Source organism: Cryptotermes secundus, unplaced genomic scaffold, assembly GCF_002891405.2.
Source record: "Cryptotermes secundus unplaced genomic scaffold, Csec_1.0 scaffold546, whole genome shotgun sequence".
NCBI classification, from domain to species: Eukaryota; Metazoa; Arthropoda; class Insecta; order Blattodea; family Kalotermitidae; genus Cryptotermes; species Cryptotermes secundus.
Window position 1 is genome coordinate 512778 of NW_019734970.1, and position 24239 is coordinate 537016.

Here is a 24239-nt window from a genome sequence, read left to right on the forward strand (position 1 = left end):
TTGTGTATTGCCATCTTTCCTTTCCAGAAAGAAACTGCTGCTTTTTGTACCTGCGATGTGTCCTTTTCATCGAAATGCATGTGGCAGGCACCAGGAGGTAGACAAGAAAGACATTCTTGCGAAACGGGCATCAGCTGGTGCTTTCTTGTTGCATCACCTGGGAACACGGCCGCCAGAGAACAGCATACAAGTATTGCTGTTTTGTTCACCAGGTGGCACTGAAGTGGTATTACTGCTGCTCTCCGGATCTGCCAAATAAGACCATAGAACTCTATTGTATGGTTATATTTTCTTGGAAGGAGAACGATTTGCAGGGTCGTTTATCTTCTGTCTTTTTACGTGTCGTTTTAAAGCAAAACAGATGTAGTTGCGTTTAGTTTTTGAAGCATGTGCGAACATATTGACAGTTTTAGCAGTAGGCATATCTGACCATTTTGGATGTGAAACCTGGTTTCTGAGTTTAAGGGAAGAATATAGACTGAATGTATTTGAAAACAGGGTGCTGAGGAGAATATTCGGACCGAAGAGGGATGAATTGGTAGAAGGTTGAGGAAAAGTTGCATAATGAAGAGCTTCATAACATGTACTCTCCCGCAAGTATAATTAAAATGATCAAACCAAAGAGGATGATATTGGCAGGACATGTAGCACACATGGGGAGCAGATAAATTCATGTAGGATTTTGATGGGAGAGCCATAAGGAAAGAGACCACTACGAAGACAGAGACGTAGGTTAGAGGACAATATTATGGATCTCAGAGAGATAGGTTGGGGTGGTATGGACTGGGTTAATCTGGCTCAGGAGAGGGCTCTTGCGAACACGGTGATGAACCTTAGGGTTCCATATAATGCTGGGAAATTCTTGAGTGGCTGAACGACTGGCAGTTTCTCAAGAAGGACTCAGCTTCATGGTTTTAATTGTGAAATTAAAATTCAGGAAGCAATCCTCTCGGTTACCCCTTTAAAGCCCGGTGGTTAGTATGAATACCACCTGATTTAACATAGTAAAACTCTGTGCTCTGGCAGCAGAATGTATTTGTGTATTCCGTATGGTTCTCACAATAAACAGCGACTGTTTTCCTAAGCAACATTAACCGGTTGGGCTTTGTACCGGAGACGTAATGTGTTTCCTGTGAGGTACGAACTGCATTGCTATACATTCTGCCCATAGAGTGTATCTGTGTGTTCCGTATGGTTCTCACAATAAACAGCGACTGTTTCCCTAAACAGCATTAACCGGTTTGGCTTTGTACCGGAGACGTAATGTGTTTCCTGTGAGGTACGAACTGCATTGCTATACATTCTGCCCACAGAGTGTATCTGTGTGTTCTGTGCGGTTCTCACAATAAACAGCGACTGTTTTCCTAAACAGTATTAACCGGTTGGGTTCTGTAGCGGAGACGTAATGTGTTTCCTATGAGTACGAACTGAATTGCTATATATTCTGCCCACAGAGTGTATCTGTGTGTTCCGTATGGTTCTCACAATAAACAGCGACTGTTTTCCTAAGCAACATTAACCGGTTGGGCTTTGTACCGGAGACGTAATATGTTTCCTGTGAGGATCGAACTGAATTTTTATATATTATTTAGAAGAAATTAAATCCAAATGTACGTGGTCCTGGGAAAGGAGAAGCCAGTCATAGGAATTGTAAGAGACTTAAACTTTTAGGCGGTCAGACCTACGACCGTTCAGCTGACTAACTGTGATTTCAGAGCAGTTACATGCACAAGCCTGCATTGACAGGAAACCTCTGTATGCCTTGTATAAATGTTACTTAGTGCAGTGCAGTGACAAAGGGTGCACAGAGTCCATAGTGACCTGGACGCCGTGACAGCGCGGATATACTCGTGCTGAAACTAGGTTACAACAAACGTAACGCCTATATAGAAACACCGACCCCTCCCTCGTCGAAGAGGGGGGGCCCCATTTCGAAACACGTACATGTCTAGGAGGGAACACAAATCTTGGTCATGAATCGCGAGGAGACTGAAGCGAGGAATGACTGTGCTGGCGAAGGCTAGCAGCAATTTAACTGACCGATCGGTCTTTAAAGGGTTAAACACTGCTTAATTCTAACAGAGGAACAATCTGGTTGCGTACTGAGAGACTCTGAGTATTTCCTTTTTATATTTATGCTAGAATTAGACTGATTGAAGCAGCGGAAGTGAAATGCCCCAGAATTGTCACAGGATGTGCGAACTGAGCTGCGTATCTTCCCTGTACCGGCCTATGAAGAAATTACAGAATATGGGAAATACATTGGCAGATGGTACAACAGATTCACATTTCCCTTCAGGCTTATAAATATAGTCCGTCTGATAGCCAAGGCATAGGAAGATATAAAAGATGGCAGGAGACGTAACAAGGCCGGAACAGATTTGCTTAATCCATGAAATGATGATGATAACTGTTAGACCGAGCGTCATTGCCGAATGTGTAGAAATTCTGTTTCGTGTTTGGGAGGTCCCAAGTTAAAATGTTGGTCTGCGGACAAGATATCCTCACCGAGGGTTTCTGTGGTAATCCTTCAGGCGAATATTAGGATAGTACTCCAAATGAGGATTCCTGTGGTAATCCTTCAGGCGAATATTAGGATAGTACTCCAAATGAGGATTCCTGTGGTAATCCTTCAGGCGAATATTAGGATAGTACTCGAAATTAGGACGACGACGGTGGCCATGCGGTCTAAGGCATGAACCGTCTTCGCCTTTTCAAACACTGGGGTCATGGGTTCGAATCCAACTCGAGGCATGCATGTCTATGTCTGCGTTTGTTCTGTGTATAGGTAGTGGCCTTGCGGTGGGCTTATCCCCCGCCCAAGGAGTCCTACCGACCGTGTGAAAAAGATTACGAAACTGAAGAAGAGGCCAGGGCCCAACAAAGGGCTCTAGAGCCATTGGTGAATGAATGAATGAAAGGCAAAGTTTTCCCTCTGCCTGATTAATTAAGGCTCCACCATCCTTCACCTGTGCATTAAATGGAGGTGTGTGGTCACTTTCACGCCTCGGCCGCTTTACCTCCAAGGTACCCATTGGATAGGAGGCTGGGTGAACCCTAGAGCCACGCTTGACCCTGTGGAGAATTTTTTCACATTTAATGCAGTATTTGTATTTTTAATTAGTTTCGCAATAAATTTCTATATGCAGTTAGCCTAAATGGACATTAGGGGTGGTTACACAACTCTCAGAGTCGTGAGACAGAAAGATATGGTTAGGAGTCACACGGGACCAGGAATGACTATGCTGGCGAGGACTAGCAGCAATTTACCCGACCCCGACCAGGCCTAAATGGACATCAGGGCCAATAAGAGAGCATTTGGAAAATATATGCTTTCCAGATTAGAATAATACTTGGCAATGTTACTTCAAAAAGTCCTTGCGTCTCTTTTTTTTCTCAGATCAGCATCCGTACATCCGGTTTCCATGGTAACATTTGTGTCTAGGTCAGCAAGAGAGACAAGTTCTTGACTCATAATGCAGATAAATCTCTTGACTTGGTTTTCACCTTTCTGACCCTTTTTGTCATGCGATGCTCACGTGTATGTGGCCACCTGCATTTTTACGTGCGCCTTTCCTTGTTCTGTTGCGTTCAGTTCGTCGTCTGCTCCAACAGTTCAGTTCGTAAGGTGGCATGTCTTCAGGAGAGGGACGAAAACATACTAGCATCATCGGACATGAAATGAGTGGGAAAAAATGCGGGGTACACACTATCAGAAAATGACTAAAATAGAGATGTTTTGAAATAATTACAGAATTCAGCCAGTCATTAAATTTATACAAAATTACCGGGATAATTCCAAAGAACATGCAAGAACAAGAAGTTCTGTGATTAACCAATCGTTTACTTTACTTTCTTACGACACGGACGGCGTAGAAAACGACGCGTCCAACAATTTTGTTGTTGCATGTATATTCCTTGCCGCGGTAAGTGTTTTACGAAGCCGTTGCGTAGCAACGATAGGGGGATACATGTATAGACAGACTGATGGGAGGGATTTATGAAGTAGGCCGTTGAGGTGGGCTCAGGTGCCATGATATATATACCAGGTTTCATAAAGACTGGTTCAGGCATTCAAAAGTTGAGGGGGCGGGGGTGATCATAGAGACACAGACAGCAAAGTGGTCTCATAAGTCTACTTTTATTCTCTCAAAATAAGGAAAATAGACTAGAAATTGAAAACAACGGAATTATAGAACAGATTGTAGCATACAAGCCTAGAGGGAAGATAGATGGAGGAATAGGATTGACGAGAAGGCATGAAAAAGAAAGAAGACAGCTTGGCATGAGGGTCAGTCTGTTACAGGAAAAGGTGGCAGATGTTTAGGTTAATGCGGAGATCATTGAGGGTCGTGAGTTCTCGTTCCAGAACCACAAACTTCATTTTGTTACGCAAAGGCAAAGCTGTCTCTGTGCTTAACTAATTAAGCACTACGCCATGAAGGCGTGTGGGGAAGTGGATGTATAGATCCGTATTTTCTTGACTTCAGCACTAGTTTGAGCTGAGTGGTCAGCTTCATGCCCTGGCCGCTTTACCTCCCAATATCCATTCGATAGGAGGCTCCATTTTATTACATAACTCCGTGGCCTGTCGTCCGCAAGCGAATTATACCGACCGAGCGACCGCCAACTTTAACGAATAGAGGGTGTCACGTGGTCATCGCAACAGATCCCCACGGCCGTTAATCTCGGTTTTCTATACCGGAGCCGCTATTTCCTTGAAATAGCTCCTCAATTATCCTCATGAGGCTGAGTGGGCCCCGTTCCAGACCCACTACTTCCCAGAAAATCTGGTAGTGCCGGGAATCGAACCCGGGACCTCTGGACCTGTAGCCAGGAACTCTGACCACTAGACCACAGAGAAGGTCAGATTCTTATATTAATAAATGTTGGATCCCCTTTTGTGATGAAAACAAAATAAACTAATACATAAATAAGTGACAACGAGAGAGGAAGCGAGAAACGAAGTAAAAACAAAACAGATAAAGGAACGTAGGAAGGAAGAAAGAAATGTCGTCTCATATATTATTTTGGGTGGAGGGAGGGAGGTTGATGCGGTGAAGCCCTTTTAATAGGCCCTGCGTGTGGTATTATGCCCATGTGGGACCACGTGCACAATAGCACGGCCTGCTTGCTGCCTTGCCATGTGTCCAGGAGGCGCAAGAAGGTGGTGGCTCCAGCCGGCAGATGACCCGGAAAGGGAAATGAAAATAGGCACAACTGCTTCCGTCAGCTGGACTTCCCAAACTGAACTCTTTAGACATTTTTTTTGGTAGGATACCTCTTGACGTTGAGGAGCGACAGACGATTCGCCTTTATCTGCCATGGACTCGCTGAAACGAATTACCGGGCCCACTGACTTTCACGGGTCACGTCTAATGGTGATCTCATTGTTTTAAATCGCTACATCTGTCTGCCCGTTAAATTCATCTCCCAAAGGATTTAATTTCATTCCGTATTTGGGGGGGCGGGAGGTCTGAACTAAAAGTTGTTGGACAAATTTTGTTTGGGTTCGTACCGTTCCAGCATATGTACTTTATTCCCCAAAGTTGAAGCCGTGTCCCCCCTTGGGGAGGCCGAAAAAGATTGTGAACTAATTTTAATCCTAAAAGGCTACACTACATTACCGACATGCGATTTAACAGAAAAGTATTTCATATACATCATTAAGATTCATTAGTAATTATATTATGAAATTATCAAGCAACATTCTAAGCAATTTTTATTAGCGGCCTCCGTAGTCTAGAGGTAAGGTTCCCACCTCATGACTCGTAGTACGCGGGTTCAAACCCGGCGGAGGTCGTGGAATTTTTAAGGGCGGAAAAATTCAGGAAACAAGTCCTCCGGGAGGGACTTTAAGCCGTGGGTCCCGTGTCGTAGCTTTACGGCACGTAAAAGAACCTCATATCTCCAAAGGAGGTCACTGAGCCAAATTCAAGGACATTTCCCGCCCAACAGTAGTCTCTAACGCCTCTGATAGATGGGGGAAGCATTATAGATACCGCCAAGCCAGTAGAGGCCGAACTCGCTGGCTCGGTCGGGACTGATGGTACGCACCAATATCGGTAGGGTATAGAGACTGGTAGAATATCATAGAGGGAAGCACAATAGATGAAACTGGTAGCGGTGCATGGGGAAACCCACCCTCTCTAAATAACTAACTAACTAAGCAATTTTTATTGGTTGGTGATCTCAAACGTACTTATTCGCGTCAAGGTGTTCAAGTAACACTACACTATATGGAAACGAGGCTCGCGGAAACCTGGGTGCCCTCGAAAGTGAGAGGATCTTGAGATGTTAATGATACGCTCTTCATTGTTCGCTGATGATCACAAATCACGCGGTCATCCCCGCTTTGCGAACCGAATCTCAGTGAAGTGCCGAGGAACTCTTTAGTCGTCTCCTTAACTGAGGGACTGGGGTGCACGTAATGGCAAGTGACATTTTCAGAGCAGCTGAGCTATTCTCGTTTATGTTATTTTTTTTTTCGCTGTAGAGTCATACGGTAAAGGAAGTAAAAAGTAAAGCTGTTCCTATGCTTAATTAATTAAGCACCACACCATGAAGACGTAGGAGGGAGTGGAGGTATAGCTCCATCTTTCTTGACTTCAGTATAAGGTGGAGGTGAATGGTCAGCTTTACGCCCCTGTCGCTTTACCCCCCCCCGGGGAAAGAGCCCCCGGTAGGCATTGTGAGCCCCAAAGCCGGTCTGAACGCTATGGAGAAGATAAATTCTCTGTCCCTGTTGGGAATCGAACACCGGCCGTCCAGCATGTGGCTATACCGACTGTACCGTGCACGATATAAATTGTAAGCGTTTGCTATTTGCCCCTCACCCAGAACATATTAAGAGACCCCCGGTCGTGGCTTTGGTATTTGCCACTGAGAAAAGTCATTGTGACGTAGGACCTATCAAATTCAGTGAAATGTGTAGAACACGCTCAAGTCTTTTCTGCCTTCATCTTTCATAAACTTTCGTTCATCACTACAGTAACCTAAAAGGGGTTTGGGATGAATCTCCCAATGCGTTCTTTAGTACCATCGATTATTTTACTTCACCAATGTACGCGGGTTTGGGATTTATCTTGCAATAAAAACTTTTTTATCATTAACTATTAATAAATACACAAGTAAAAAAAAAGTGCGATGGCCGGGAATCGAACCCGGATCAACTGCTTGGAAGGCAACTATGCTCACCATTACACCACCATCGCACGCAAGTTCTAATTCTCTTCGCTATACATAGTAAGGTATAAACGTTCTCTCTTTGTGCTTCGGTCTCAACATGCGCAGTTCTCTGTTGTGTGGGCAGTCAACTTCGCGTTTCACAACTTGTGGGTCGTGATTCTGCAACGTCAAACTCCACCTAGGTATAAAAAAAGGTAAAGTTGTCCTCGTAGTTACCTAATTAAGCACTACGCCATGAAGGTATATAAGGGAGTGGGTGTATAGACCCACATTTTCTTGACCTTAGAACTAGCTACAGGTGAGCGGTCAGCTTGACACAAGATATGGGTTGGAGAGGTCAACTTCATGCCCCACCACACTACCAGCAGGAATGGGTCCCCAGTAACCATTCAACAGGAGGCCGGGTGGTCCCCAATCTGATCTTGTCATTATGAGGGAGAGAAAATCTTTTGTTCCTCCCAGGAATCAAACGCAAACCCCTTGCTTTTTCAGCCGTCAGCTTAGTCTTATACAGACCGAGCTATTCTGCCTTCAAATAATAACAACAAAAACAAACAAACAAGCAAACAAATAGTGCAGTAACAACACCAACATGCACTGCACCTGTACTTTTACCTTCATCTTTCCCTTAATACTTAAAGGTTTACCTGAAGAGACAATGAAGGTAAACCAGGAGCATGGAAGTAAAACACTGTGTATTATTTTATATCTTTAGTAAGTTGATTTGTACTATTGCAAGTGTACCAGTGGGCCTAACCTAAAATAAGTGTATCATGGTATATAGTGGGCCTTAAAAGATTTGTGCCAGCATATACTCTTGTAAGTTCTAATCACAAATTAGACTCTTTAAATATATCTGTTAGTTAGTACTGAATTATAAGTTAACATAAGTGGTAATAATGACCACAAGGGGTAACGACTTAGCAGGTAAATGTGGGGCCTGCAGAAGGAAGGTTAGCCAGGGGACAGGATGTGAGGACTGTGGCCTGTGGTTTCATTGGGAGTGCTCTGGCACCAATAGTGATTTGGCCATATTACCTTGGTACTGCAACTCCTGTGTGCAAGCCAAGGTAATAAAGAAACAAGAGGAGACTATCTTGAGTTTGAAAAGGGAGCTGGAACTTGCAAGAACTGAGATTGACCTCTTAAAAGGGGAATTAAATTTAGTAGATAATTGTCCTGAAGAATTTAGGACTGTGTCCAACTCCCGAAGAAAACTTAAAAAAGTTCCTTCTTCACTAGATGTTAAGTTAGCTTTAACCAATCGATTTGAACCTCTAGCTATGCTAGGGCCTCAGACTGATGGTGACGCTATAGATCAGCCTGTGTTAGAGGCTAAGCCTAAGCGTAAGATTCTAGTGCTGGGTAGCAGTCATGGTAGGGGTATCGGGCAGAGGCTACAGAAAGCAATGGGAGATGCATATGCTGTGACCAGCATATTCAAGCCCAATGCTGATCTGAGCAATGTCACTGGGGACATTGGAAAATTGTGCAAAGGTTTTAGTAAGGAAGATCAGGTAGTTATAGTTGGGGGGCCAGGTAACAGTTTGGAGAGAAACCTCAATTATCAAATTGAGAAAGATTTAAGTGACATTGCCCAGAAAACTAGTCACACCAATGTGAGGTTTGTTGGTCTTTTCTGGCGACATGACAAGCCATGGATTAACAGGTGTGTAAGGGAGATTAATCTTCGGCTTGAGCGTTCGCTTGTGGAGGTCGGCGCGGCCCACATTGATGCGATTGATGTCTCTTCAATATTGAGGAGCGAACATACTGTCCATGGTTTGCATCTTAATCCTCGAGGCAAGGACAAGCTGACGCGACTCATTGCAGAGAGCATTAAGGGCAGACACATTCCAGTTGTCATGGGTGTTCAGAATCATTTTTTAGGATAAAGAGTGCAAGTAAAGTTTATCAAGTAAAAGAAATTGCAAAAGAAACTAATCTTTCAGACAATAATGTTAGTGAACCAATAGAAATCGGAAAAGGTAATTGCAGTCTACTAAATTCAGTGAATAATAAAGTACTAAGAATATTCCATCAGAATATAAGAGGATTGAGAAACAAAACAAATGAACTAATAAGCTCCATGAATTCAAATCTTCCACACATACTGTGCCTTACTGAACATCACATGAAACAGCTGGAATTAGAACATCTTCACTTAGAAAATTATAATTTAGGTGCTAGATACTGTAGGAAAACACTGGAGAAAGGAGGAGTGAGTATTTTTGTACATGAAAACCTAAAATTTACTAAAATAAATTTAGAAGATTATTGCAAAGACCAGGATCTGGAAGCATGTGCTCTAAAGTTAGACTCTCCTTTTTCTAATATTTGTATACTGACTTTATATAGAGCCCCATCTGGAAACTTCGATCACTTTATAAATAGATTAGAAACCATCCTAAATGTACTGCATAGTTCAAAAGTTGAATTTATAATTTGTGGTGATATAAATATAAACTATCTCATCGACAGTAATAGGAAACTAAATTTAGACTCTTTGTTATCATCTTACAATCTCTCCAGTACTGTTAACTTTCCCACAAGAGTTCAAAATAATTCTAGTTCAGCGATAGATAATATATTCATTGATAACTCAAAATTAAGAGACTATACTGTAGGACCCTTTATAAATGGCTTATCCGATCATGATGCTCAACTCATAGAAATAAATAATATTGACCTTCAGCCCAGTAATCAACAATATCAAACAGTAAGGAAAATCAACAAGCATACGATGGCAGATTTTGTCACAAAATTAAGTAATGAATCATGGGACAATGTATTTGACAGCAATAATATTGATTCTAAATTTAATTGCTTTCTGAACACATACTTGAGGATCTTTTATTCAAGCTTTCCCTTAAAAATAGTCAAAAATGAAAATAAAAACAAATCCACCTGGATAACAATTGGAATAAAAACTTCATGTAAACACAAAAGACAACTATATTTGGCCAGTAGGGACAGTAATGATCCAAGACTAAAAAGTCACTACAAAATGTACTGTAAAATTTTGTCAAAAGTCATTAAAGAAGCCAAACAGAATAACTATAACAGCCAAATTCTAAAATCAAACAATAAAATTAAAACCACCTGGGATATTGTGAAAGTTGAATCAGGAAAGAAATCTGTTAATGAAGACGTACAAAGTTTGAATATTGAAGGGAAGTCCACTAACAATCCACAAGCTATCGCAAGTGCATTTAATGAATATTTCCTTTCATTAGCTGAGAAAACATATTCCAATAATAATAATAATAATAATAATAATAATAATAATAATCCAATATACTATCTGTCTCGTGCCTTTAACAATTCATTTCCAAATATCAATCTCAAATTCTCAACAAGGAAGGAAATTGAAAACATTATTAAATCCCTTAAGCCCAAAAATTCACATGGATATGATGAAATCTCTACCAAATTACTTAAAGCAAGCTCTGTTTACATCAGTTCACCCTTGAATCATCTATGTAATAAATCTTTATCATCAGGTACTTTTCCTCAACGCTTAAAATACGCTGTAATGAAACCACTTTTTAAAAAAGGAGAGAGAAAATGCATCTCTAATTACAGACCAATATCCATATTGACTTCATTCTCAAAAGTCTTTGAAAAAGTTATGTATAATAGACTACTTGAACACTTAAATTCTAACAACATATTAGTCAAAGAGCAATTTGGATTTAGGAAAGACCTAACAACAGAAAAAGCAACCTATGAACTAACTAACGATATTTTAAGTGCTCTCAATGACAGATTAATTGTGGGAGGGATTTTCTGTGATCTAGCAAAAGCTTTCGATTGTGTTAATCATGATATCTTACTATCGAAATTAAATTTCTATGGAATAACTGGCAAAGCTAATGAATGGATCAAATCATACCTCAAAAACAGGTATCAAAGAGTTGAAATAAATAATAAAAACTCCAGTCATAATGCATTTTCAAACTGGGGAATTATAAAGCACGGTGTTCCACAAGGATCAATTTTAGGTCCCTTACTTTTTCTTCTCTACATAAATGATCTATCTAAAACCATCAACAATAAATCTAAACCAATTCTATATGCAGATGACACTAGTATAATATTTAAGAACTCTAAATTTGAAAACTTTAAAAATGACATAAATATTGTATTTGAAGCCTTAAACAGATGGTTCGAAGCCAATTTACTCTCATTAAATTTTGATAAAACCCATTACATATCATTCACAACTAAAAACAACCACCAAATTGATCTGGACATCAGTTATGCCAACAAATTAATCTGTAAAGTACTTGATACAAAATTCCTTGGAATACATGTAGACAGTACACTGTCTTGGAAAATACATATTGAACAAATTATACCTAAATTAAATGCAGCTTGCTATGCGATGAGATCAATTAAGCCTTTTATGTCACAGGAAACATTGAAGATGGTTTACCATGCCTACTTTCATTCTATTATGAACTATGGATTAATATTTTGGGGGAACTCTTCACATAGTGTAATAATTTTTAAAATACAAAAGAATATAATAAGAATCATTACAGGATGTAGAAGTAGAGATTCATGTAGAGAATTATTTAAGAAATTAAAAATTCTACCGCTTCAATCGCAATACATATTATCGCTTCTCCTATTTGTTGTTTACAACAAAGATAAATTCAAATTAAATTCTGATGTCTATAACATGAATACTAGACAAAAATATAACTTCCACCTACCCTCATCAACTTTATCAGTATATCAAAAAGGAGTCTACTTTACTGGCATAAAAGTGTTCAACAATCTGCCACAAAGTATTAAAAACTTGGGCAATGATACTAAAAAGTTTAAATCAGAGTTAAAGAATTATCTACATGCTCATTCCTTCTACTCTTTAGATGAATACTTCAATGTAAATAGAGAATGATGTAAAATTAAGTTATATTAATTTTTAAGCTAAAATTGCCTGTACTTATGTATGTAACCTTTTGACTTGTTCTGTATCCAAAGGTACTAACCTGCTTAGGATTTATAGAATGTAAATAAATTCAATTCAATTCAATTCTTAAACTTGGTCCTAGCTGTAGATGTGTAGTTGTCCTGCACAGGAAGTTGATTGGGTCATATTCTGGGTACAAAAGCAGCTGAGAGGAAGCCTTGTCCTGGCTGGGAATCAATCCCTAACCACCTGTTGTTGTTGTTGTTGTTGTTGTTGTTGTGCAGTACACCTTGTTGTTGCTGACTGTTTATATAATGTTTCTAACATCTGAGAGGTGAGAAGAAGACACTGGTATAATTCTGAATATTTATAATTTCACGAGGAATGTCCCATTCTGCAGGGCGCAAGTAATGAAGCTGCATATGATTTCTTCACACAAATGCATGTGGAGGATGACAGAGAAGGAGAAGAACAGACACACTCAGCACTAGCCAGCCCCAGTGGCCCTCAGGGTGGTGAGTTCCATTTTTGTTCCTTCTGCCACACCACGCTGGTTAATTACAATAAAACTGTACCAAAATTGTGAGGAAAGTTTTATAGAAAACTACACAGGTGCCTCAGATCTATTTGTCCTTGACACTGAATGGAGAGTTTTGTGTTGATTTGTCCCTGTAGTTAATACAGAACAGTGGTGTGTTTAGGATCTAATATTTCTGTGGGGAATTCTGAAAGAGAGACACCATATTTGATGACATTTACAGTCAAAGCTCTGATATCTGGAAAACTCTATTTAGAAGAAACTGACTTATTGTGAATATGATGATTGAAAGGGCAAAATATTTGTGTCCTGTTGTTTTCTTCAGATTGTATATGCACCGTATTGTGTAATTAGTGATAAAAATGGACTAGAAACTGAGGCAGGGAACATGGGACAGGATATGAAGTGACATATTAAGTGGGTAGGTCTGTCCATGAAGTTGCTAGGAACACTTAACTAATTTCATGGAGCTGAACCCTTCTCAAAAAGCCGCTAGTCATGCAGCTGCTCAAGGACTTTCCAACATTTTATGGAACCCAAAGGTTCATTACTGTGTTCACAAGAGCCCCCTACTTGTCCCTATCCTGAGTCAGTAAGTTACACATTGTATATAACGTTCTAATATTCAGAAAACTACATATCAGACAACCCTTTGGTTCCACAGGTGCTAGATATCAAATTTTACCATATTAGCTGAAGATTTTAGGCTTTTGCAAGCAGTTCGATGCTAAAATAGATCTTGTCTCCTGCAGTCAGCCTACATTTGCACAATGCAATCACCCAGAAACAGGGGACCACATTAATATTTATTGAAATATCAACTATGCTAATAGATTCTAAAGGTTTCTGATGATGGTGTATAACACTCATCAATACCGGGTTTCTGGACTTTGTTTATTGTACAGCAATCTTAAAAAAAAAAAAAAAACCAGAGAACACAATATTTTGGAAACTGGATCTGTTTCCGTCTTCAAGTGAGGTGAGAGACACCTATTCCGTTGGATCCCTTAGAAAGAGCTAATCTCAGCCGGTGACTGAGCAGAAAAACAGCAGAAATAAAGGGTTTGACTCAGTATCGCAGTTTATATCTGTGCCAAGAAAAGTACATAGCATTCTAGGTGACAACAGGACCATGGTTGGTCTGTCAAGTTTAGTATCTTGGTATAAATGTATCTATTTCGCTACATCTTTCAAGTTGCTGAGGTCAGTATTTTTGATGAAGTTTGTTTTGTTGGGGGGGGGGGATATGTCGCACACAAAATTGTTTTCGCAACAAATTTATGTTTCAGATTTGATTAACATAATGATAACTGCAATGATTTCCCGCTGGAATTTTAATGGGTGTTATGCTAGTAATATGTGATGTTACAGAAAGTGAAGAACCTGAGGGTGGTGAAGAGCAAACAAAGTTGGTAACAGCTGACTATTTGGGTCTACGTGATGAGTGGGAACTTGTTCAGATGGTGGCCCCTGTGTACGAGAGAGAAGAACAAGAGGCTCGTGAGCAAGAGCTTTACTTCCACCCCAGCACGACTCCAGGTGAGCCCCTCCTGATGATTTGACTCGAAATCATGTACCAGGACACACAGTACAAACCTAAGAGGAACAAAGATGTAATGAGGTGTCCATAAACATTAAGAATATTAAAAAGTAAAGAAAATGATTTATCAACCTCAAAAATTCAGTAGGCTCCAACAGTTTTATTTTAATCTTGGTAGAGGTGTTTCTGAGCACTGCAGCATGCAAGTGTATAGGGAAATGGAGTTGTAAGCGCCACATGTTTTCCAGTATGGTACTAAAAGGAGACGAATGGTAAACTTCATGCTCTGACTGGCCTTGTGTCTAGGAAGCTGTGTTGGGCCCAGAATCAGTCTGGAAAAGTGGTTATGAAGAGATATATTCCCAACATTCTGAATTATAGGGGTCAGATTCCCAGTCTGTTACTGGGGGGATTAGGGGCTGTTTGCCTGTGGGGGTGGGGATGGAGTGAAGTTCCTTAGTCAAAAATCTGACCATTCACCTCTGTCTGGTATCAAGGTTAAGGTTGCATGAAGCTTTATGCCCATTCCTTGTACATGCTTTTTTGTTGTGGTGCTTGGGAAGAGTGGCAGTTTTACTTAATACTTTACAGTATTATTCGAATGAGTGATATTTTTTAGAATTTCTCTTGCTGTACTGAGTAACAGCACAAGAAACTTAGTTAACTGTTAGCATTTTATAATTCAAAGTTATTTTATGTACACAGTGCCACTAGAAGACAAGTTGAAGCCTGATCTTGAGGTCCGTTACCCAGAAGAGGAGGGTCTGTATGTGGGGAGCCGTCTCACTGTTACCAACCGAAACAGGAACAAATTAGAGCGACGCCTGTTGGCTGGTGGGGATAGGTGAGGTTTATGGAAATACTACAATGAATGGGCTACATAAGGATAGATGTGGAGAGGAGAGATTGGTCGGGTTTGAAAATGTCAGATTATAGGCAGGGATGGACAGTTTTTATGTCATGTGAGATTTTAAGTTCCCAGTGCAGAGTGTGAATGTGACGTGGAATGTGGCTCCATCTTCTTTCTCTTGTGGGTTAATTGAAAGTGCTGTTAGTAGCTACACTATATAGTGTTGAATGTTAGCATGATAGGTGAATGGCAAATTAGAAGGGATCTAGAAGGAAACTGTCATGGAATAATTGAATTACTGTCCTGGCATATACCTGGAGGGACTGAGGAACACCATGAAAATCTTCAGTCAGATTAGTCAGTCTCCCTGCCAAGGTTTTAATTGAGCACATCCCAAATACGAGTCAGGAGCATTCATGATCTGCCAACTCACAATGTGGGAAATGAGACCCAGTACCCAATGCTCTGGAGGCTGGATGGTCCCTAGACTGTGGAGAAGAGAGAAACTCTTGACCAAGCTGATAATTAAACCTTTGATTTCTCAGTTGTTGAGCCCTAAGTCTAGTTAATATACCAACTGATCTATTCCAGCTTATATTTGTTCTTTTATTTTTCTTAAACATTTATGTCTAGAAACACTATTAATACCTGAGTATAAAAAGTATGAAAGTATATTTTAAAATAAGTATGGGTTTTCATAAGCAATTAACTAACTCTCTGGTAGCAGAATACAAAAAGATGAATATTGATAATATTAGAACTCACATATCCACATATGATCCTCAGAAGTTATTTTCAAATGATCTGTCTTAATATTATCCTTCTTTGTGTTCCAAGTTTTTACTTTCAAAGAGATTCAACTGCCAAAATTCTATATGCAGCTTTTGCCTCTGTCATCCGAACTACACAGTCAGCTCTCCCTCACAATGCTGGGTGAACTGTTTTCATCGCTATTAATGTCTTTAATTGTCTTTTTGCTTCATCCATCTTAGGTCCAAATATTTTCCTGAGTGCTTTGTATTTGAGTGCTGTAATTTATATTCTACTTCTGGAGCAGGAGGCCCCATGGTTTCATGAATGTGTTATGGATGCAGCTGATGCTCCTTGAACTGAATTAGTAAGTAAAAAGTAAAAGGTAAAGCTGTCCCTGTAACAGGCCGTGGAGGCCCATTGGGTTGTGAGATGTTGAGGCTCTCACATTTTCTAGACAATCGACTCACAGATGGCAGTGAGACTGTCAGCCTTATGCGCCAGCTGCCCTTTACCCCCAGGAAGGTTTCTGGTACTCATTTCTGTTAGAGGCTGAGTCGACCCCAGGGCCATAGTGCGGCTGGAAGGATTAGGTAAATTGAAAAAAATCTACCTCATTGGGATTTGATTCTACAACCTTCTGGCTTGTAGCAAAGTGCCTCAACCAACTACACTCTCGGGTGCCACAAGTAATCTGTTAAATGAAATGTGGGGCTGTTTCAGGAAATGGTTTGGTGGTGATGGTGAAATTATATCACAACGGGACCCCTGCAGGAAGATTCCATTTCGCCCTCCAGTGTTTGAGGAAATAAATCCCATCCTAAGCACTGAATATAAACCGGTAAACATCTCAACGTTTGTTTGTTTGTTTGTGTCTGTGTCTCAGCATATACCATATTACTTTGAATATGAGAAGCCCTCGAATTGAAGACGCATCCAATTTTTAAATAAGAGGTTTAGGAAAAAGTTATAAAGGTGTATTTATTTCAATGAGTTTATTTATGACAAATCACTTAAAATAACACAATATTTACAACACATTTAAAGTGAAGAAAATGGAAAATATACCAGAATGAAAAGGAAATTTAAAATTTTCACTGCATGCACGTTCCTATCTATCTTTTTTATTTAATCAGAAAGTTTGTCCAATCATCCTTCATATGCACTTTCATTTTCTGAAGATGAGTGCCCTCACCACTTTTTTCACTATTGTCCTAAAGAATGTCATCCTATGTTCCATCTTCTGCGTTAAACAAACAGCACTTTAAAAACGATTTTGGAATAACATTGACTGGCACTTCTTTCCAAGCTTCTGATATCTTCTCTACCATTATTGATGCTGATGCTCTTTTTACATTTCCACTGCTGTTAGTTTCTCGGAACTCTAGCTGTGGTAGAGGGGTCATGCCATCTCTTGCAGAACTAGGGGGGGGGGCAGTCTTATCAGCTTACATCAGCACGGGTACTACCAGTTTGGAATGTAGCGTCATAGAGTGTGGTCAGGCGTATAGTACGTTGTGTTGCTTGTTAGTTGGTTTCCACAGGCAATGTTTTCAACTTGGGGAGTAGCTCTGAACGTCATCACAGCAAGCGTACAGCTTTGCGTGCTCCACAACAGCGTTTACCTTTCCACGCGACTAAAGTTACGAGGCACTAACTATAGAGTTTCTTTTTTTCCAAAATTTGCTTAGTGGGGGGTGGAGTCCAACTGGGTCCACTTGGCACAGCAGCCACTGATTGGCCTATTGTAACCTCCCCCTGGTGATTATGATGATGGAAAATTTGGTGGAATGAAGATTGGCAGGGGAAACCGAATTGCCTCTAGATGTTAATATGTGATTGTCTTTACTCAGCCAGGCATTGTAGTGTTTATGGGAACATCCTTCAATGGTTTGTTACTTAACACATCAAGTGGTTGCAATTGACTTGTCATGCCACTAGGAATTACCAATAGGTTGGTGTTTTTGTTCCTTATCCGGTTCCTGGTTCTAATGGAGGGACGGCCATGAAATGCGTCCATTGTAAGCATACTCCATCACTTTGATAAAGCACCAGGCCTATATTCCGATATATATCCAAGCCAGTCTTCCACTAACGCATTTCTTTTGGGCTTTGCACCTTGCAAAACTTGTCTTTTTGTATGGACTTTATGTTTTATATTATATATGGTGGTTATGGTTAAATTGAAAAATAATTATCGAATATTAGCTGTGAACAGAAAGGGTAAAACATCAGATTCAAGGAAAAGAGAATTAGACTATCTATTTTTGACCATTTCCATGATATCTTCATTTAGCAAAATTGCCTTTTTTCAGTACATATAACACTGGTAACTTGAACGTCATTTGTGAAGTGATGCAAATACAAGTGTACGGTTTGGATTATCAGAGAGCTAGCAAGAAGTATATGTCTTTACCAGTATTTAAATAGCAGGTGGCTAGTGCTTTCAGGTAGAGATATTTCATTCTTAGCATTGAAAACATTGAATTTCCTGTTATTTCAGGCAGCAATCAGCGATTTTGAGAACAAGTACATAGTTCAGCCTGGTGAAGTTGGTGTAGAGGATCACTATCTGCTGGAATTGGACATCTGCTCTGTGTCGTTCAGCCACCATCCACTATTCAGTAGAGAGCACGTTTTGGCACAGCGTGTCACTGAACTGTACCAGAAATACAATCATTCTATAGTGCTGGGACAACAGCAGAGGCTGGCAGGCAGACTGGAGGCTCTCCGCAGGGCTCGGGATAGCTTGAAGAAGGCCCTTAGACAAATGGCTGATGCCAGCCCTCAGCAGTTGGAGAGATTACAGAGGTCACTGTAACTTTAGTCTTTATTTAAAAAGTAAACCTTGCATTTGAATGACTAACATTCCTTCTTCATACTTAAGAGGACATGGGTTTGAATCTCAGCCCAGAGATATCCAAACTGAAATGTTTGTTGTTTCCTCAGTCCTTCCATATAAATGCACCAATAACGCCTTACATATCATCCATGACCACTTCCTTCCATAACCTTTGCAATTAATCATCCACGTTCATTCTACTGTCTGACAGAATTTATATGGTGCAGTTGAAAAAGTGTGTCAACTGAAAAAATAATCATTTAATCTATCGGTTATCCTTTAAAATGAATTTCATACACAAATAATGTGGCAGAAAATACTTGATTTTCTTGGGAAAATGTCTTTGCTGTGTTTTATTCATCTTTATTTCCATAAAGCAAGTAGAAGTGAGCCCTTGTCACTGAACTGAAAATTTAATGAATTTCTATGGGCTTAATTTTGTTCATCCTGGTCCGTCACACTAGCAGTATTATAAAGGTGTTAATTAACCTGTGTAATTCTATGGGCTTATTATTTTGTTTCAGAGGATGGACTGTGTTTTAATGTTGCCAACATCATGAAAGAATTTGGTCCCCGAAAAAGAATGTAGTTGTCGTGCTATTCAAATAGTGGAGCAATGTCCTTTGACAAGTGAAAAAAATGAGCAAAACAAAACGTTCCAAAAGTCAAATTGATATTTTAAATATAGTTGAATGAATTAACCATTTTTGTCACAAAAATAGATGAACCATTATGTAAATGGTCTTTGTTATTCATTTATTTACATACATTATGTAGTTTTAATAATGAAAATTATGTAATAGAAACAAAGGAAGAGGACATCAATTTTTCATCTTTGGGTTATTTCATGAAAAGTTTAGAGTTCCAGTGACAAAGAGGATATTTGTACAAGTTACGAACTTTTGAGATGATTCTTTTCATGAATGTTTAATGTGGTTATTGTATTTTCTTGCTTTTCTGTGCTGTTCGCTACTGCAAGAGAGATGAAACTAAGCAGGAAACTTTTTTTGGCCACTGTGATATAATGAAATAACTGTGCAAAAATGATTGTTACAATTTTCAGAGATCACAGATCCATTTTCAGTGATGTTTGACACACATGCCTGGTAATTACAAATGACTCACAGAACATAGTTTTTCCTCAATCTCTCTTAGTAAATGATTAAAATAGGATATGACTCCTAACTTCCTAGTTATATTCGTTATGGTACCATATATAATGACCTTCACGTCCATGATTTATTACAGTGCATACATTTATTCACCTTACTCTTCTCTCTTGCATTACGTGTTTCAGCACAAAAGTGCCATCTTCAGGTGCTCTTCGATGTACGTCAAACTACTTCATTGCATGCCCTGTTGTCTTTATACTAAAATAACTAAAATATATATTCGTCATATATATTGATAAATTTTAAATATTAAGAATATTAAAACTGTTCAGGATTTGTCATCCTTATGTCATATCTCAATACGCGAGTCACACCCATCTTCTTCTATCGGAGTATTCTTCCTATTTTCGTGTGTGTATTGTGCTTGGTGTTGTGTCTTGCTCCTGTGACTGCGTGTGTTATACTGCTGGGCCTGCTGGGTATGTGTGTGTCACGTGTGTGTGTGACCTTCACGTCATCTTCATGCTGAACAACCTCTGCAAATGAGTTCTCCTCCTCCTCCAGGCCCCACAGTTCATGATGAACCTTGATCTCTTTTATGAATGCTCTCCATTGGTCCTGATTCTGCGGCCTTTGTTTCCAATTTCTAACACCCTTTGTCTTCAAACCTTCTTCAACTGCATCTAGCCACCAGTAAGTAGGTCTGTCCACTCGTCGAGTGCCCTCTGGTTTATGTAGAGCTAACTTGCTGCAAAGATTCTGCTCCTGCATTCTATAAAGGTGTCCCAGCCATCTCGAGTACCTTACTTTGGTCACTTCCACTATATCTGGTTGGTTCATTATATAATTTGTAAAGTTCATAGTTATACACGTATCTTGATCTCCATATATGATTTTCTTTAATTGGGCCATAAATTCTGCAAATGATATGGCACCAGTAAATAACATATAAACTATTCAGGTACAGTGACTACTGCCCTGCAGTGTTTCATTTATTTAGCTAAAGAAACAACCGTAAGATAAAGTAGTGTTTCATGTTTGGGATAAGCAAATACTTTCCTTGTGTGATATTGCAGGTATGCTGCTGAGGTCCGTGAGGCACGCCAGTTGAGGCAGACAGAAGGCCACAACAACCGTCAGCTGCTGAGTAACCTACTGATTACGTGGCGTGACCTCAAAAAGCTGAGGGAACTTCAGGGTTACACATCGACACAACTTAAATTACAGATTCACAAGGAGTATGCTGAGGATCCAGCTGCGGAGATCAAGGCATGGGATGAAGAGATTCGCAAGGAAATAGATGAACTTGAGGAAGAGTATCAGGAAGAATACAACAAGCAGCTAGATGAATATTCGGACAAGCTTATTTTGTGGAAAAAGAGAAGAAAGGCGCTGGTAGGTCTCAACAAAACCTCCAAGACTACCATTGGTGTCGCCTTCTGGGGTTCTCTGCTATATTACTGACATTATGAAGAAAATAAATCAAAATAGTTTATCACCACCAGCACCACCACTATCTCTCTGTTGATTCTCCAATATTTATGTTGCCAGTGGGCTGCCACTGCCTCTTTCCCCACATGTCTCCATGACATGGTGCTTATTTAAGCAGAGGGGCAAATTTACTCTCTTACTTTTGCCACTTGAAAATGTGTTTTAATATTGTACCTTAAGAGGCACTTTCATGTATATACATGAGACGGCAATGTACTTCTCACTTGCTGGAAAACAAGTAATTTCTGAACATTTTATTGGACCACTTTTCTAGCAGAATTACTGTGTTGAAATGACTTGAACAGGCAGTGTTCAGTAGATGGCTGGATACCAAGCTAGTGTTACCAATCAACAATTCATACATGCAATGTCACTGTGGGTTGTTTGGTTTATAAAATTGGTAAGCTTAATTCTGACCCCACCTTCTACACTCTTTGCTTTTCATAGATCTGATATTAAAATTTCACCAGATAATGTTTAACATAGTCAACAGAAGCATTTGAGTTCTTCCAAAATGTGAATGATTTGTTGTGTAACATTTCAGCGTGAAGCAAAAAAGAAGTACCAGAAGGAAGCAGAACAGAGAATTGAGAAAGAGTCTGGTGATGAAGTGGAGCAGGAGATGATGGAACCCCTTGGGGAAGAACCCAAACCACCCGCTAAAGTGGACATGAGCACAATAAGGTCAGAGGTGACAGAACGGTTGTTCAAGTCCTTGCGTCCGCCAGGAGAACCCAAAGTTCACCTGCAGCTGACAACCACTGGACATGTTGATCAGAATCCTGCCTGTCCCAAGTAAGTGAAATGTCTAGTAGATGAATTTATATATCAGCACTGACTCAGGTGATGAAATCACACATATGTAATGATTTAATTCTCAAAGGCAGTCATGGAGGTCCTGCATAAAAGTTATAATTCATGAAATTGCTGTTGTGTAACTGCCTAAAGTTTCTTTTAGATCAAAATAAGTACTGTCACATGTTAATGATTAGACATAGTGTTTGGATTTGTAATTGGATTTATTGAATGCTTATAACTCATAACTACAAATAACTATAACAGTCTTACTGATTTACACATTTGAAATCACTACAACTACAGCACACATAAAGTCTCCTGTTTGTTCACTAGTCATTGCTACTTAACGGCTGCTAACAATGCAACTCAAGCCGAATCTGACCTCCGACTGACTTCTGACTCCTTGCTTGGCCCATTGGTTCTCATTATATAACATCAGCATGGACTGTGTACATGACATCACTTCTAGCAGTTCCTCTATTGTGTGTTTATTTGTTGTGTTGGCCAGTGTTTACTGTGCCATTGTCTAGCAATGGCTGCATAGAAAACACCACATCCTCTATTGTTGCACGTTTATTCATTGCTGGGGACACGTGTTTATCGCACTGTTGCCTGGCAATGGCCACATCTATTTATTTCACTATTCTGGCTTTCAGCTGTCATGTCAGAATATTTTATAAGCACTTTGTTTTCAAACAAGAAAACTCCATTGACATGTCATGCACTCATGTATGTAAGTCTCGTGTATAGACCAACAGCAGATAGCCCCTTTGGCTTTCTGAATGTCACATTTGTATCTTGTTTTGCAATTGAAGAGCTGCGGTTAGGCTGCTTCCTGTTAAATATAATGTGACTGTGTTCCTGCAGTGAACAGGAGAGGAGAGCAGCCGTCAAAAGGTGTGAACTTTATGTGAAGATCTTCTACAACCAGAAGGAAGTGTGCACTTCACGCCCTCAGCCTCTGGGTCCGAGATTTATTGTGTCATTCGGCCAACTGTTCCCAATCCGCATCTTGCAGTGGCCTGAGAGCCTTAAGGTGGAGCTACATGAAGAGGGGGGCACCCTTGCGCACCATCTGGTTGCAGAGATATACATTCCATTTCCCAGCAGGTGGGGCACTCACTTCTGTTTTGGAGATGTCACCTCAGTTCTGATGTGCTCTTTCCACAGAATGCACAGACTGATGAAAAACTCATGCTTGCTTGTCTCACTGCGTGTTTTTCCTCTCTTACTGCTGAATAGACTATAATGCAATTGATATTGGGACTATATTATTTATATAATTATATATAATTTGTTTGGTGAGTTTAATTGCTTACTGTCTGCTTCATGCTGGTTTCTTGCTTGGCTTACTCTTCAGCGCTGAAGATTGAGGTAATATGTTCCCATGACACATCACTTGACTTTCACAAGACTACATGGCATTATAAGCGGCCTCCGTAGTCTAGGGGTAACGTTCCCACCTCATGACACAAGGTACGTGGGTTCAAACCCGGCGGAGGTCGTGGAATTTTTAAGGGCGGAAAAATTCAGGGAACAAGTCCTCCGGGAGGGACTTTAAGCCGTGGGTCCCATGTCGTAGCTTTACGGCACGTAAAAGAACCTCATGTCTCCAAAGGAGGCCACTGAGCTAAATTAACTCTTTGACTGGTGCGAAGGGTATTTAAATCCCACTCCTGTCCTGGCAGGCCCTTTAAACCTTATGTCGCAAAAATGCACGTAGTTACTTTTTCCTAAACAACTTCAACAAAAATTGGTTTTTAAAAACGAAATTTTCAGGAACTAATTAAAATACAATATTTTATGCAATAAATGCCTTTCCATACCTCTTTATTAGCTTTTCTTCATGTGATAAATATTGAAACATGAAAGTTTGCAGAGAGCCACACCACAGCCTGCACACATGATATTTGTTTCTTTTCTAATCTTGTGCTTAGTACTCACGCGACACTTTCTCAAGGCACCATTCTTCTTGTTACTGGGAGGAACATGGACCATATTGTGAATTTTCAAGCCACACTCTAGACAATTTACTGGTTCTTTCACTGGTGGTCTTTTCAAGGTCGAGGGCGGAGGCGTGACTGCACTCGAGTCTGACTCAATAGATTCGTCATCCACTTCATTCCTTGACTCTTTTCCCTCTCCACCAGTTTGTTTGGTTCAGTCATTTTTCTACACAGTCCAATATTAAATCTTTGAATCTGTAATT

The 24239-nt window shown here is 40.0% G+C and overlaps 1 protein-coding gene and 1 non-coding gene across 5 annotated transcripts in view; one reads left to right on the forward strand and one right to left on the reverse strand.

Annotated features, from left to right (window-relative positions):
- The window catches only part of LOC111869092 (coiled-coil and C2 domain-containing protein 2A), a 111179-nt gene that overhangs the window by 62138 nt on the left and 24802 nt on the right, over positions 1 to 24239 (forward strand). For 3 of the 4 annotated variants that reach the window (XM_033753285.1, XM_023860308.2, XM_023860310.2), the window contains 8 exons: positions 12510 to 12624; positions 14019 to 14186; positions 14893 to 15031; positions 16511 to 16628; positions 18291 to 18598; positions 20818 to 21136; positions 21777 to 22027; positions 22898 to 23140. In XM_033753285.1, coding sequence (XP_033609176.1) covers positions 12510 to 12624; positions 14019 to 14186; positions 14893 to 15031; positions 16511 to 16628; positions 18291 to 18598; positions 20818 to 21136; positions 21777 to 22027; positions 22898 to 23140 — 1661 coding nt within the window. Of the gene's footprint in view, positions 1 to 7291; positions 7383 to 12509; positions 12625 to 14018; positions 14187 to 14892; positions 15032 to 16510; positions 16629 to 18290; positions 18599 to 20817; positions 21137 to 21776; positions 22028 to 22897; positions 23141 to 24239 lie in introns of those variants that run through there. The other variant, XM_023860309.2, reaches the window with a different exon arrangement.
- Positions 7143 to 7214, reverse strand: Trnag-ucc. The gene has a single exon. It is a non-coding gene; the product is annotated as a tRNA-Gly (tRNA).